The sequence below is a fragment of the Equus caballus genome, chromosome 19 (genome assembly GCF_041296265.1).
Source record: "Equus caballus isolate H_3958 breed thoroughbred chromosome 19, TB-T2T, whole genome shotgun sequence".
Taxonomy (NCBI): Eukaryota; Metazoa; Chordata; class Mammalia; order Perissodactyla; family Equidae; genus Equus; species Equus caballus.
The window spans coordinates 17,794,413-17,810,476 of record NC_091702.1 but is presented as its reverse complement, the minus strand read 5'-3'; the positions used below and the strand labels follow the sequence as shown (position 1 = coordinate 17,810,476).

The 16,064-nt window shown below is 54.2% G+C and overlaps 2 protein-coding genes across 2 annotated transcripts; both read left to right on the top strand.

Annotated features, from left to right (window-relative positions):
- Window positions 1–1,908: 1,908 nt before the first annotated feature.
- On the top strand, window positions 1,909–5,935 carry LOC138918848 (ral guanine nucleotide dissociation stimulator-like). The gene is made up of 6 exons (XM_070242412.1): window positions 1,909–2,117; window positions 2,524–2,634; window positions 3,573–3,766; window positions 4,413–4,472; window positions 5,173–5,366; window positions 5,632–5,935. The coding sequence occupies exons 1-6, from the start codon at window positions 1,980–1,982 to the stop codon at window positions 5,793–5,795; spliced, it is 861 nt and encodes a 286-aa protein (XP_070098513.1). The 5' UTR covers window positions 1,909–1,979; the 3' UTR covers window positions 5,796–5,935.
- A 2,284-nt stretch (window positions 5,936–8,219) lies between these two features.
- Window positions 8,220–12,204, top strand: LOC102147684 (ral guanine nucleotide dissociation stimulator). The gene is made up of 6 exons (XM_023623261.2): window positions 8,220–8,386; window positions 8,793–8,903; window positions 9,843–10,036; window positions 10,683–10,742; window positions 11,443–11,636; window positions 11,901–12,204. The coding sequence occupies exons 1-6, from the start codon at window positions 8,249–8,251 to the stop codon at window positions 12,062–12,064; spliced, it is 861 nt and encodes a 286-aa protein (XP_023479029.2). The 5' UTR covers window positions 8,220–8,248; the 3' UTR covers window positions 12,065–12,204.
- The last annotated feature ends 3,860 nt before the right edge of the window (window positions 12,205–16,064 follow it).

Below are 16,064 nucleotides of genomic sequence, written 5' to 3'. Positions count from 1 at the left end.
CCCGGAGATCAAAGATTCTGTCTCAAAGAGGATGCCCCGCTATTCCCTCTTTTCACTTCCTGGGGATGGGGACCCATTGGAGGTGTGACACCAGAGCTGGAAACAGCGAGGGAAATGTCGGGGCCAGGGAGACCCCTTTCAAATCTTTCGCTTTCCTGGATGGGCCCTGGTAACGTTTTCAAAATGTGCAAATTTCAAAAATATTCTCATCGCATATGAAACACTGGCGTTTATAAGAAGCGTATCGTGGAGTAAAATATATTCCCCAAAGTTTTAACGTTTGAGATAGATAATTAATGTTAATTTGGTAAAAGAATGACTTAAAGATGAGTCATAAGAAACGATGCCCTCGTTCTACCAAGAAACAACTGCCCAGAACAAGGGGTGGCCAGCTTTTCAGAGCTCTTCATTGAGCTCTGGTGCGGGGGCGTGTGTGTGTGTGTGTGTGTGAGTGTGCGTGTGTTTGTGTGTGAGGGCTGTGTGGGTGTGTGGGTGTGTGAGGGTGTGGTGCGGGAAGGAGCCTGGGGCTGTTCCTTCCTGGTACCTGATGCCCCACAGTGGGCTGTGAGTAGTCACACCTATCCCCTTGCGCGTTCTCAGGGACCACTGACCACATCCAAATCTCAGTAGTGACACGGCATCGCTTTGCCGTCCTCTGTGGAATCGCTCCAGTCAGTCCACACTCAAGAGGAGGGGATTACAGCAGGAGGTCTAGACCAGGAAGTCCTGATCCCAGGTGGCCAGTGACGGGAGAAGGAGAAGACCCCAGAACTTCAATGCCTTGCCCAAAATCCCAGATGAGGAAGAAGGCGGAGCCAGGGAGGAAGCCAGCTCTGCGTCCTCAAGGCTGGGGCTCTGGCTGCACACAGGCATTCCCAGGGGCCTCTGGAGAAGGCTGTGCTGGTGGAAGTGCATACAGATCTGGAGATGGCATGGGGGTGAGGGGGAGTATTCGGCAGTGTACACGGGCATTTGGTCAGTTCTTGTTTGAGGAGGAGCCCAGGTCGGGGGCACCCTGGATTGTAGCCCTGCCCACATCACACCCACGGTGGAGGCAGTGGCGGCCACTTTTCTGCTGAGCTCAGGCCTATGCAGTCCTGAATTGAATCTCTCACTGGAACATTGGGAAACTGAGGCCCCTAGAGGGATAGGGAATGGCCCTCGACAGGGTGAGTCCAATGGGTAAGTGTGTGTTCTGACCTTCTAGGGCAAGACTGGGACCCCACGCGGAGGCTTGGCTTCTGAAACTAGGAACCATGAGATCTTGAGAAGCTCTTGCCAATCCCTCCCTTTTGTGGGAGCTGTTTTCTTCTTGGCCTCCACAACCTGAGCACACAACACGCGGACGCACACAAACACACACACACACGCGCATGCACACACACACAAACACACACACACACACACACATTGACCTTGGCTGCAAGGATGGACTCTAGGGTGGGATCCGAAGAGAAGCAGACACAGGGCAAGTGGCAAGAGGTGGGAGGCATTGCCTGCAAGCGACACACGCCTCCAGTTTGAGAGGTATCGTCCTCTAAGGTAGGACACACGCCAGAGGACATGTCTAGCAAGTCCACGCTCCAGTCCTCCCCAGTGTGCAGACAGGAGGCCGACAGGCCCTGAGAGACACAACGGCTTATGCAGGATCCAGAAGAGGTAAGGAAGAGGACTTGTTTCTGCGTCAGTCTCAAAGCTGGGACCTCGGCCGCACCCAGACCCTCTAGGGAGCCTGTGAGACGGGTGTGTTGGTGTTCCCGGGTACGCCTACGACGTCGCATGGAGAAGGGGGGTGAGCAAGGCCATGGCCAGAGGACTGTTTGCATGGGTGGTATCTGAGGGGGGCACTCAGGTAAGGGCACTGCAGGAAATGAGGTCACTTCCTTGACAACAGACCCCAACAGACTTGGAACCCCCGCAACTAGGCAGCCACGTGCGCAAAGCCAGCTCACTTGGCTGGAGACTCTTGATAGAGAAACATGTTCTCCTGCTTTCTCCCGCCTGACCAGGGCTCTGGTTCCCAGAAAGCCCGCAGGGAGAACCTTTTGAGACGTTGTGGACGCTGGCTCAGCTCCCACGCCCCCCACCGCTGGACCTTTGGCAGGAGGTCCTCTCAGGTAACATGAGGAAGCCTAGAGGAGCCCAATCGAGGCCAGACCAGCTCCCCGAGCCCTCCCAGGGCAGCCCTCATCCCGTCCTCGTGAGTGTGGGGGCCAGAGGGACGTGTGGGCAGGATCTGCCCTTGGCCGCAGAAGGTTGGTGGGCTGGCAATAACCTGCTTTTCCCGTCACGTTCCCAAGCCAGGACAGGGCTGGCAGGACTGAAAGGGGACCCCTAAGCTGCCTCCTCATTCCAGGCCCTCAGGCTGCCGTGTGTTTCCCTCCTCGGTGGAGGTCTGTGTGGACCGTGGGGCGGGGCATGTGTGTCCAGAGTGGAGAGAGTCACAGAGGTGTGAGAGCCAGCAAAGACAGCCAGTCGGGTCTCTGAGGCTTGCCGCCTGGCTGCCGGGCACTGTCTTTCCAGAGCGTCACTCAGGAGACGGGCCAGCAGCTGAGCCACGACGCCCTCGACTCCACCACCCTGCAGGAAGGGAAGGTGCCCCACGCTGCCAAGCGAGGCCAGGGCCGGCTCAGGGTGAGTGCAGGTGCTGGGGAGACCCAAGCCCCAGGGCCCCAAGACAGCACTGAGGACCCCAGGTCTTCGAAGGCCCTGAGACAGCCCCGGGGCTCCTGCCTGGAGCCCTGCTCCCAAAGGAATCTGAATCCCCATCTCTTCCCCCGACCTTGCCCTGCGGGCCCAGCCCCCGTCTTGGCCAGAGGAGACGGCCCTGTCCACAGAGGTGTAGCAGAGCAGAGACATTTCTAGCCCATCAGCTCACGGGCGTTCAAGAGTCCTTTTGCGTTCTGTAGAGATTTTCCTGTTTGAACTCCCATCCTCACGTGTCCATGTGGCCTGGCAATCCTTCCCCACCTTCTCCCAGTCGGACGCAGCATCCTGATGGATAGGCATGCTTTTTGCCCAACAGGACATGGGGCTCACAGGGTTCTTTCTGGTCCTCTGCCTTTGCTGTCCAGAGGAACACGTCCACGTGGCCCCTCGAGGTCAGGGCGTCGGGCCTCAGCAGGCTGCCCAACTTTCCAGAAGGGAGACCCATTAGCCCAGTGACTCAGCCCTTCACTGAACCCGCACCTTCTGTTGCCATTTCCACAGCACCGCCCTGATCACCCTGCCTGTCCTCCCGTCCTCATCCCTCCCAGCCCACGAAAAGCCTCTGTGTTCTCCTGTCTCGAATGGGCAGTTGGTCAGCCACCCCAGGGTTGATGCTCTTCATCCAGGGAGGGGCTGTCACTCCTCTGCCAGCACAAAGACCTAGGAGACCAAGAGGTTTAATCCTTCTCCACCTCACATCCTACTTGGAATCCCGAGAATTCTTCCCTGCCCTGGGCAATGATGCCCACTTCCGGCCACAAGTCACCGCGGGCTTGGGCATTCGGTGCGACCTCCAGTCCCCGGCACTCCTGGGGCCCGCGGTGCGGCCTCTGATGGCAAGCGGCCCCTCTGTCTGACCCCAGGCTGAAAATCCATCCCCAGCGAAGAGCAAAGCGTCCCGCCTGGTGTGGACCGTCCAGGCTGGAACGCGGCAGAAGCGAGTGGAGCACCTGGTGCCCGCCTTCCTGGAGGGCGACACCGCCTACGTCCACAGCTTCCTGTGCACGTATAGAGGTTTTGCCACCACACGACAGGTGCTGGAGCTTCTGTTTCAAAGGTGCGTGCCGTGCCCCTCCGCAGCACTGTGGGCATTCAGCCACCTACTAGCTGTGAGGCTGGGGATGTCACGGCACCTCCCCGAGCCTCGGTTTGCTCCTCGCAAGGCGGGCTGAAGAGAGGATCAGCCTCCAGGGGAGATTGTAGGGACTCAGGCAGGTGCTGCCTGCAAAGGCTTCTCGAGAAGCCTAACCCTCTGGGAGGGTCGACTGGAGCGGAGGGGCTGTGGTTGTGCTCATTGAGGATATTCCTCTTGCCTAAGGCGAAGCCTCCGCCTCGTCCCTCAGCGTGCCCGTGGCCTTCACTGAGTTGTTGTCTTCCCTTTGGAAAAGGAGATGGCAGAGCTCTTCTAGGTCTCTGACCTGGGTGAAGCCAGAGCAGCGATCCCTGGGCTGAGCCGAGGCCCCCGACCCACTCAAGCAGGAGTGAGGGGCCGGTTGGAGCTCCTTCCTTCATCACGCACACACAGAGGTCCCCAGTAGGTGCAGAAAGTTTTCTAGGCACTGACCAGAATCCCGTGCGCAGAGCAGGCGACAGCCATGCCCTCCAGGGCTCCATTCTCCTTGGGAGTGAGACAGCGCCGCTAGGCTTCTCACGCAGGCCTGATCTACAGTCCAGTCCATGCGACGTCCTCCTGTGTCTTCTAGATACGGTTGTGTCCTTGCCTATGGCGATGAGGACGGCGGACCCCTAGACCAACTCAAAAAGTGAGTGGGCTTTGGAATCCCTAGGAGGGCGCCCAGCGTCCACACTTGGAGGGCAGTTGCCTGCAGCGTCCCGCTCACTCATCTGCTAGAAGCTCACCAGCGGGTGCTCAGCTCCTGCTCAGGGGGCTCAGGGAGTGCTCCGGGGCCACATAAGCCCCTCCCTGGTCGAGATACGGGGCAGGGGAGCATGACCCTCATGGGACACCTGGTGAATCAGGCAGCACGTAGGCCCAGGAGGGAAAGTTGGAGGCAAGAGGAGGGCCCTGGGAAGCATGGGCGGGAGACAATGTCCGTTGTTCCCTCACTGGTCAGATGTTCTGGGAGCACCTCCTGTGTGCCAGGGAGGGCAATGAAAAGAGGAGACTGCACCGCTCGCTGCCCTCACGCAGCTGACGTTCCAGTGGGCAGTGGGCGGAGAGATGCTCCAAGCAGTGTGTCAGGCTTCCCTGAGGCCTAGGGGAGGTGACGCCACCACGGCACAGGGCTCCCCCTTCCAAAGGCGTTTTCCTAGCCCCTCCTTGGTGCCCTGGCCTAGCTCTGCCAAGACTGCCAGATTGGAGGTGGCCACCAAGTAGGACTGGCCCCTGGACAGCCAGGAGCGGGAGGCCCAGGAGCCCAGGCCCGCACAGGGATGCCCGGGAGGCCAGCGTGCAAGGAAAGGACCCTTCTCTGACTCTGCTGCCCACCTGTCCGTCCTCAGGGCCATCTCCTTCATTCTGGGCGCCTGGCTCCGATGGTACCCTGAGGATTTTATCCAGCCCCCAGATGTTCCCAGCCTGGAACTGCTCTTGGCCTACATCGGTCTCAATATGCCCGGCTCGGAGCTGGAGCACCGCGCCCGCGTTCTTCTTTCCCGGCTGGAGCAGCCTGAGCACACTGATGCCAAGACTGAGGGTGAGGAGGACTCGGCTGTGTGACGTGGGCGTGTGCAGAGGGGATGGCGCTGCGCCCCCCCGGAGCAGAGTGTCCAGAGGCTGGGGTTCGGCTGGGAGCAAGGGGCAGGCTCAGATCACTCTTGCCAGGGACTCGAGTCTGGGAAGACTTTCGGGGGCGTGGTGCTTGGACTGAGACTGCTGGATTGGCGGCAGAGGGTCCCTTTCTTTGGAATGACTTGGGCGGGCAGTCATGTTGGTGGCGTTTTCTCTTCTTCCATCTCCAGCTGCAGCTCCACCGAAAGACGCGGAAGACCCTGAAGATCCGGCACCGTCTCTCCCTCTGGGGCCCAGCCCAGCTCAGAGCCGCACAGGCATCTTGCGAGCCACAGCCGGCTCAAGACCTTCAGCAAGCACTGGCAGCATCCCAGCCACTACCCTCAGCTCCTGAGCTGCAGCCCCAGAGAATCCTCGCCTTCCCCTAGCCATGGCGTGGGTTTTAAAGTTTTGCTCTTGGCTTTTCTTTACTTAACCTTTCCCTGTATTTTATCTCGTCAGTTCAATAAAGTTTAGTTCTTGGGTTCTTTTCAATTGTTCGCTGAAGTGGCGTGAAGCAGACTCACAATGTCACACGAACGTCATCCGCATCTAGTACCCGCCCATTTTTGTCCAAGAGAAACCCTGTCCCTGGGAAGCAGTCAGTCTCCCTTCCTCCCACCGCAAGTCCCTGGTAGCCACTGAGTTTCCTTCTGTCGGACTCCGTGCGTTTCCCTCCTCCGGAGTTTGCATGGAAGTGCCAGCCTTCCAGAGGTGGCCTCCTGTGCCTGGCTGGGTCTGGTCTGAGGTGAGTGACTCCGGATGTTTGAAATTGAGATAGCGGTTTTCATTAAGAAGAAAAATCCCCCGGAGATCAAAGATTCTGTCTCAAAGAGGATGCCCCGCTATTCCCTCTTTTCACTTCCTAGGGATAGGGACCCCTTGGAGGTGTGACACCAGAGCTGGAAACAGCGAGGGAAATGTCGGGGCCAGGGAGACCCCTTTCAAATCTTTCGCTTTCCTGGATGGGCCATGGTAACGTTTTCAAAATGTGCAAATTTGAAAAATATTCTCATCGCATATGAAACACTGGCGTTTATAAGAAGCGTATCGTGGAGTAAAATATATTCCCCAAAGTTTTAACGTTTGAGATAGATAATTAATGTTAATTTGGTAAAAGAATGACTTAAAGATGAGTCATAAGAAACGATGCCCTCGTTCTACCAAGAAACAACTGCCCAGAACAAGGGGTGGCCAGCTTTTCAGAGCTCTTCATTGAGCTCCGGTGCGGGGGCGTGTGTGTGTGTGTGCGTGAGTGTGTGTGTGTGTGTGTGTGTGTGTGAGGGCGGTGTGGGTGTGTGGGTGTGTGAGGGTGTGGTGCGGGAAGGAGCCTGGGGCTGTTCCTTCCTGGTACCTGATGCCCCACAGTGGGCTGTGAGTAGTCACACCTATCCCCTTGCGCGTTCTCAGGGACCACTGACCACATCCAAATCTCAGTAGTGACACGGCATCGCTTTGCCGTCCTCTGTGGAATCGCTCCAGTCAGTCCACACTCAAGAGGAGGGGATTACAGCAGGAGGTCTAGACCAGGAAGTCCTGATCCCAGGTGGCCAGTGACGGGAGAAGGAGAAGACCCCAGAACTTCAATGCCTTGCCCAGAATCCCAGATGAGGAAGAAGGCGGAGCCAGGGAGGAAGCCAGCTCTGCGTCCTCAAGGCTGGGGCTCTGGCTGCACACAGGCATTCCCAGGGGCCTCTGGAGAAGGCTGTGTTGGTGGAAGTGCATACAGATCTGGAGATGGCATGGGGGTGAGGGGGAGTATTCGGCAGTGTACACGGGCATTTGGTCAGTTCTTGTTTGAGGAGGAGCCCAGGTCCGGGGCACCCTGGATTGTAGCCCTGCCCACATCACACCCACGGTGGAGGCAGTGGCGGCCACTTTTCTGCTGAGCTCAGGCCTATGCAGTCCTGAATTGAATCTCTCACTGGAACATTGGGAAACTGAGGCCCCTAGAGGGGTAGGGAATGGCCCTCGACAGGGTGAGTCCAATGGGTAAGTGTGTGTTCTGACCTTCTAGGGCAAGACTGGGACCCCACGCGGAGGCTTGGCTTCTGAAATTAGGAACCATGAGACCTTGAGAAGCTCTTGCCAATCCCTCCCTTTTGTGGGAGCTGTTTTCTTCTTGGCCTCCACAACCTGAGCACACAACACGCGGACGCACACCAACACACACACACACGCACACACGCGCATGCACACACACACAAACACACACACACACACACATTGACCTTGGATGCAAGGATGGACTCTAGGGTGGGATCCGAAGAGAAGCAGACACAGGGCAAGTGGCAAGAGGAAGAAACACGAGGTGGGAGGCATTGCCTGCAAGTGACACCCGCCTCTAGTTTGAGAGGTATCGGCCTCTAAGGTAGGACACACGCCAGAGGACATGTCTAGCAAGTCCACGCTCCAGTCCTCCCCAGTGTGCAGACAGGAGGCCGACAGGCCCTGAGAGACACAACGGCTTATGCAGGATCCAGAAGAGGTAAGGAAGAGGACTTGTTTCTGCGTCAGTCTCAAAGCTGGGACCTCGGCCGCACCCAGACCCTCTAGGGAGCCTGTGAGACGGGTGTGTTGGTGTTCCTGGGTACGCCTACGACGTCGCATGGAGAAGGGGGGTGAGCAAGGCCATGGCCAGAGGACTGTTTGCATGGGTGGTATCTGAGGGGGGCACTCAGGTAAGGGCACTGCAGGAAATGAGGTCACTTCCTTGACAACAGACCCCAACAGACTTGGAACCCCCGCAACTAGGCAGCCACGTGCGCAAAGCCAGCTCACTTGGCTGGAGACTCTTGATAGAGAAACATGTTCTCCTGCTTTCTCCCGCCTGACCAGGGCTCTGGTTCCCAGAAAGCCCGCAGGGAGAACCTTTGGAGACGTTGTGGACGCTGGCTCAGCTCCCACGCCCCCCACGGCTGGACCTTTGGCAGGAGGTCCTCTCAGGTAACATGAGGAAGCCTAGAGCAGCCCAATCGAGGCCAGACCAGCTCCCCGAGCCCTCCCAGGGCAGCCCTCATCCCGTCCTCGTGAGTGTGGGGGCCAGAGGGACGTGTGGGCAGGATCTGCCCTTGGCCGCAGAAGGTTGGTGGGCTGGCAATAACCTGCTTTTCCCGTCACGTTCCCAAGCCAGGACAGGGCTGGCAGTACTGAAAGGGGACCCCTAAGCTGCCTCCTCATTCCAGGCCCTCAGGCTGCCGTGTGTTTCCCTCCTCGGTGGAGGTCTGTGTGGACCGTGGGGCGGGGTATGTGTGTCCAGAGTGGAGAGAGTCACAGAGGTGTGAGAGCCAGCAAAGACAGCCAGTCGGGTCTCTGAGGCTTGCCGCCTGGCTGCCGGGCACTGTCTTTCCAGAGCGTCACTCAGGAGATGGGCCAGCAGCTGAGCCACGACGCCCTCGACTCCACCACCCTGCAGGAAGGGAAGGTGCCCCACGCTGCCAAGCGAGGCCAGGGCCGGCTCAGGGTGAGTGCAGGTGCTGGGGAGACCCAAGCCCCAGGGCCCCAAGACAGCACTGAGGACCCCCAGGTCTTCGAAGGCCCTGAGACAGCCCCGGGGCTCCTGCCTGGAGCCCTGCTCCCAAAGGAATCTCAATCCCCATCTCTTCCCTCGACCTTGCCCTGCGGGCCCAGCCCCCATCTTGGCCAGAGGAGATGGCCCTGTCCACAGAGGTGTAGCAGAGCAGAGACATTTCTAGCCCATCAGCTCACGGGCGTTCAAGAGTCCTTTTGCGTTCTGTAGAGATTTTCCTGTTTGAACTCCCATCCTCACGTGTCCATGTGGCCTGGCAATCCTTCCCCACCTTCTCCCAGTCGGACGCAGCATCCTGATGGATAGGCATGCTTTTTGCCCAACAGGACATGGGGCTCACAGGGTTCTTTCTGGTCCTCTGCCTTTGCTGTCCAGAGGAACACGTCCACGTGGCCTCTCGAGGTCAGGGCGTCGGGCCTCAGCAGGCTGCCCAACTTTCCAGAAGGGAGACCCATTAGCCCAGTGACTCAGCCCTTCACTGAACCCGCACCTTCTGTTGCCATTTCCACAGCACCGCCCTGATCACCCTGCCTGTCCTCCCGTCCTCATCCCTCCCAGCCCACGAAAAGCCTCTGTGTTCTCCTGTCTCGAATGGGCAGTTGGTCAGCCACCCCAGGGTTGATGCTCTTCATCCAGGGAGGGGCTGTCACTCCTCTGCCAGCACAAAGACCTAGGAGACCAAGAGGTTTAATCCTTCTCCACCTCACATCCTACTTGGAATCCCGAGAATTCTTTCCTGCCCTGGGCAATGATGCCCACTTGGGGCCACAAGTCACCGCGGGCTTGGGCATTCGGTGCGACCTCCAGTCCCCGGCACTCCTGAGGCCCGCGGTGCGGCCTCTGATGGCAAGCGGCCCCTCTGTCTGACCCCAGGCTGAAAATCCATCCCCAGCGAAGAGCAAAGCGTCCCGCCTGGTGTGGACCGTCCAGGCTGGAACGCGGCAGAAGCGAGTGGAGCACCTGGTGCCCGCCTTCCTGGAGGGCGACACCGCCTACGTCCACAGCTTCCTGTGCACGTATAGAGGTTTTGCCACCACACGACAGGTGCTGGAGCTTCTGTTTCAAAGGTGCGTGCCGTGCCCCTCCGCAGCACTGTGGGCATTCAGCCACCTACTAGCTGTGAGGCTGGGGATGTCACGGCACCTCCCCGAGCCTCGGTTTGCTCCTTGCAAGGCGGGCTGAAGAGAGGATCAGCCTCCAGGGGAGATTGTAGGGACTCAGGCAGGTGCTGCCTGCAAAGGCTTCTCGAGAAGCCTAACCCTCTGGGAGGGTCGACTGGAGCGGAGGGGCTGTGGTTGTGCTCATTGAGGATATTCCTCTTGCCTAAGGCGAAGCCTCCGCCTCGTCCCTCAGCGTGCCCGTGGCCTTCACTTAGTTGTTGTCTTCCCTTTGGAAAAGGAGATGGCAGAGCTCTTCTAGGTCTCTGACCTGGGTGAAGCCAGAGCAGCGATCCCTGGGCTGAGCCGAGGCCCCCGACCCACTCAAGCAGGAGTGAGGGGCCGGTTGGAGCTCCTTCCTTCATCACGCACACACAGAGGTCCCCACTAGGTGCAGAAAGTTTTCTAGGCACTGACCAGAATCCCGTGCACAGAGCAGGCGACAGCCATGCCCTCCAGGGCTCCATTCTCCTTGGGAGTCAGACAGCGCCGCTAGGCTTCTCACGCAGGCCTGATCCCCAGTCCAGTCCATGCGACGTCCTCCTGTGTCTTCTAGATACGGTTGTGTCCTTGCCTATGGCGATGAGGACGGCGGACCCCTAGACCAACTCAAAAAGTGAGTGGGCTTTGGAATCCCTAGGAGGGCGCCCAGCGTCCGCACTTGGAGGGCAGTTGCCTGCAGCGTCCCGCTCACTCATCTGCTAGAAGCTCCCCAGCGGGTGCTCAGCTCCTGCTCAGGGGGCTCAGGGAGTGCTCCGGGGCCACATAAGCCCCTCCCTGGTCGAGATACGGGGCAGGGGAGCATGACCCTCATGGGACACCTGGTGAATCAGGCAGCACTTAGGCCCAGGAGGGAAAGTTGGAGGCAAGAGGAGGGCCCTGGGAAGCATGGGCGGGAGACAATGTCCGTTGTTCCCTCACTGGTCAGATGTTCTGGGAGCACCTCCTGTGTGCCAGGGAGGGCAATGAAAAGAGGAGACTGCACCGCTCGCTGCCCTCACGCAGCTGACGTTCCAGTGGGCAGTGGGCGGAGAGATGCTCCAAGCAGTGTGTCCGGCTTCCCTGAGGCCTAGGAGAGGTGACGCCACCACGGCACAGGGCTCCCCCTTCCAAAGGCGTTTTCCTAGCCCCTCCTTGGTGCCCTGGCCTAGCTCTGCCAAGACTGCCAGATTGGAGGTGGCCGCCAAGTAGGACTGGCCCCTGGACAGCCAGGAGCGGGAGGCCCAGGAGCCCAGGCCCGCACAGGGATGCCCGGGAGGCCAGCGTGCAAGGAAAGGACCCTTCTCTGACTCTGCTGCCCACCTGTCCGTCCTCAGGGCCATCTCCTTCATTCTGGGCGCCTGGCTCCGATGGTACCCTGAGGATTTTATCCAGCCCCCAGATGTTCCCAGCCTGGAACTGCTCTTGGCCTACATTGGTCTCAATATGCCCGGCTCGGAGCTGGAGCACCGCGCCCGCGTTCTTCTTTCCCGGCTGGAGCAGCCTGAGCACACTGATGCCAAGACTGAGGGTGAGGAGGACTCGGGTGTGTGACGTGGGCGTGTGCAGAGGGGATGGCGCTGCGCCCCCCGGAGCAGAGTGTCCAGAGGCTGGGGTTCGGCTGGGAGCAAGGGGCGGGCTCAGATCACTCTTGCCAGGGACTGGAGTCTGGGAAGACTTTCGGGGGCGTGGTGCTTGGACTGAGACTGCTGGATTGGCGGCAGAGGGTCCCTTTCTTTGGAATGACTTGGGCGGGCAGTCATGTTGGTGGCGTTTTCTCTTCTTCCATCTCCAGCTGCAGCTCCACCGAAAGACGCGGAAGACCCTGAAGATCCGGCACCGTCTCTCCCTCTCGGGCCCAGCCCAGCTCAGAGCCGCACAGGCATCTTGCGAGCCACAGCCGGCTCAAGACCTTCAGCAAGCACTGGCAGCATCCCAGCCACTACCCTCAGCTCCTGAGCTGCAGCCCCAGAGAATCCTCGCCTTCCCCTAGCCATGGCGTGGGTTTTAAAGTTTTGCTCTTGGCTTTTCTTTACTTAACCTTTCCCTGTATTTTATCTCGTCAGTTCAATAAAGTTTAGTTCTTGGGTTCTTTTCAATTGTTCGCTGAAGTGGCGTGAAGCAGACTCACAATGTCACACGAACGTCATCCGCATCTAGTACCCGCCCATTTTTGTCCAAGAGAAACCCTGTCCCTGGGAAGCAGTCAGTCTCCCTTCCTCCCACCGCAAGTCCCTGGTAGCCACTGAGTTTCCTTCTGTCGGACTCCGTGCGTTTCCCTCCTCCGGAGTTTGCATGGAAGTGCCAGCCTTCCAGAGGTGGCCTCCTGTGCCTGGCTGGGTCTGGTCTGAGGTGAGTGACTCCGGATGTTTGAAATTGAGATAGCGGTTTTCATTAAGAAGAAAATTCCCCGGGAGTTCAAAGATTCTGTGTCAAAAGGATGCCCAGCTTTTCCTAGAATGATGTAGATTTCTCTAATCTTATGGCTTTATCATTCAAAATAACAGTTTATCAATTCTATTTTTATTTATAACTCATTGAAATACATTTGAAAGTCTTACTTCTTGTAGAATTATATTTTTGAGGATAAGCATATTCTGGAATGTTTCCTGAATGTTTTCAAGAAAAATAATTTAGTAATGATTAAGAACCAGAATGAGTTGCTTAGTAAGATAATCTTTCCAAGGAAACCCAATTTATTTTATTAATATATATTCTTGGTGTTAGAAGGATTAGTAATGCTGTGTATCTGGTAAGGACTGATTAGGTTATTTTAAATTTGTCAAAGTGTTTGTAGATGAAGAGGTTACCCTATACTATGCATGAAGCATAAGTATTTCTGCAAGATGTTTGAAAAAGTCTCAGAAAATTTATTTGTCGATTATATGAGATCTGCAATTGCGTGAATAATCATGAACAAGTGAGGCAACTTTTTCCTGGGAGTGCTGACTTCTTACACTTGTTCTAGCTAACCTCTTCATCAATGACTGGATAAAGACATAGTTATTAAGTGAGCCACAACCTCTGAGAAATTCAAAAACTGTTTATTCAACATCTACTATGTCCCACGTGATGCGTGGACAAATGAGGGAGGAATTGTTAATATAATTGAATTAGGATTCAAAAGGATATTGTCATCCTGAAACTTTGGCTCAAAATAGGAAAAATCCTAGTCTTAGCTTAAGGCATCAGATTTTTGAAGGTAGGACAGTAGATATCTGGCTTGATTATTCATGGGAATAAGATTCAGAGTTTTGCTTGATAGGACCTCAGGATAAGTGAAATGCATGATGGAGTGGCTTAATCAGCTGATGCAAAAATAGCCTGCTTAAAGAAGTCACAGCAATGGTAACAGTGGTTTGAACACACATGGAATATTGACTCAATTCTGAGAACCTTGCTTAAATCAAGTCCTTGAGGATCCTAAGGTGTTCATCTTATATCTTGATAAGTTGAGAGATACTGGCTTAAGTTGAACTTGCAGTAATTGATGTGTAAATATATTGTCTTAAATTATCATAACCAGTAGGACTGAAAAAATAAAATGTTTATGTTGAGAGGAGTGAAAAGAGAAAGGGAGAAAAGGAGTGTAAGTGATTGCTTTTCTTTCAGAGGAGAGTGTCATTGGTTAATATGTGCTATGTATGCACACACACAGCTATTATTTGGTGTTATGGAGAAAACCATAACCTAGGAAGAGTTAAAGGAAGCTGTCTCTGAGGAATGGGACTTAGGGTTGAGAGGAATGGGTTGGGAACAAAGCCCTTCAATGCTATTGGATTTTATACCATGGACAGATCCTGCTATGGGTTTTAAAAGTAAACAAGGTCTGGATGACCATTCTCCTCTGGAGAGAAAGTAGAAACAAAGGCAGAGTGAGAGAATCAAGAGGCTGCCCTGGAGTGGGATCTGAAAACTGATATTACGGTGAGTGAGGGAACTGGGATTATTACTCTGGAGAAAAGTGTAAGAAGAGGCTTATGCAGATGTAGGAGAAGAGGGTGGAATGGAATCAACGGGTAGGAGAGCATGTCTTTGCCTGCACATAATAATTACTGTGGGAATTCCTGTTCTGTGGATTCCCGGGATCTGGACATATGTATGGGAGGTGTGTGTGTCCATGTGCCCAACAAAATTATGTGGAAAATTTTGTACTTATATGGGTATTGCATGGAGGGGGAGGGGATAGACCATCATTTTCAATAGTATTTTTTTTTTTGAAATAGCATATCATTTAAAATGAGTTAAGAATGAAAGGTTTGCCTGCCTTATGGAGTAATAAATGCTCATTGAAATTAAACAGATACCATTTTTTAATAGATAATTTAGAAATAGTTCTTGAATTGGATAAGATAGACTAGTTTATTTGAAATAAACTTTTCTGCTCTTAGGTTCTAATATTTACACGATGTAAAAATTATAAGATAAATTTAATAATAAAAGGGTGATTCTTGAACAAATTACATGTTGGTCATCATGTTAAATGCTTGACGTGGGCTCTCATTCAATCCTCACAACATCGGACGAGGAAGGTACTACATCAAAAACTCAGAGAGACAAAGAAACTTGCTAGAGGTCACCCTCCAGTAAGAGACAGGGCCAAGATGAGAACCCAAGATGTCTGGCCCTAGAGTTTGCCTGGTAGACCCTTTCAGAGGGGTTTTTCACTGTCTTCGTTTTGCCTCTTTCCCTTTCACTGGTCTTTGTTAAGTGTCTACTATGGCTGATAGTAGCAATACTTGGACCTGCAAAGCTGCTCTTTCTGTTTTCTTCTGTGTTTGTCTCATTCCCTCTGCATGTTATTTTTGTGTCTTGATTGTCTGTGCTTTCATAAGATTCTAATATCTGTGATTTATTTGAACTTGATTTCATTTACCATCAAATCTTTTATTTCACATACATATATATCTATATAATGCATATATACATACATATAATACATCTATATATAGAAAGAGAGAGAGAGAGAGAGATTGAAAGAGAAATGCTGTTAGTTTTCTATTGCTACTGTGACAGAAATCCGCAAACTTAGTAGCTTGAAACAGCACAAATATGTTTTGTTTGCTGTAGGTTAGAATTCCGGCACACGGCTTCATGGGCTAAAATCAAGGTGCTGGCAGGTCTGTCTTACTTTCTGGAAGCTCTGGAGGAGAATCTGGTTCCTTACCTTTCCAGTTTCCTTGGCTTGGGGGCCCCTTCCTCCACCTTCAAAGCCAGCAACGCTGGGCAGAGTTCTTACATCCTGTCACTCTGATCTCCCTCGTGATGACACTGGACTCACTCAAGTCATCCAGGATAATCTCTCCCTCTCAAAGTCTTTAATTTATCACGTTTGCAAAATTCCTGTTGCCATGCAAGGTAACATATTCACACACTCCAGGGATAGGACATGGATGTCTTTGGGGACCGTTATTCTGCCTACCACAAGCACCTACTAAATGCCAAGCACTTTGCCTGGAATTGAGACAAATCATGATCCCTTCCCTAGAAGCCATTACAGTGAGGAGATATTTGAATGGATAAGGGAAGTTAAAAAAGAGAAATCTGTGTTTTGATAGAAGTGTGAACAGTTATAGTAGCACTATGGAGGAAACAACTGCCTGGGGTCAAGGATGAGCTAGAAAGAAATTTGGCTAAAAAATTAGAGTTATTCTTGACGTATTCATGTGACTTTTTCCCTTTTCACCCAGGTTTTGAGACTTTGGGATATCCAGCACCAGCTGTCCATCCAGAGGATAGCTTGTTCTTTCCCCAAAAGTCAGGACGTGAGATGCCTCTTCCACTTTGATGAAGCCCGCGGACGACTTTTCATCTCATTTAATAACCAGCTGGCATTGTTAGCAATGAAAAGTGAAGCAAGCAAGAGGGTGAAAAGCCACCAGAAAGAAGTCACTTGTGTTCTTTACAATTCAGTCTTGAAGCAGGTAATGATGCTTTTCTGTCACTCTCCTAACGCGTC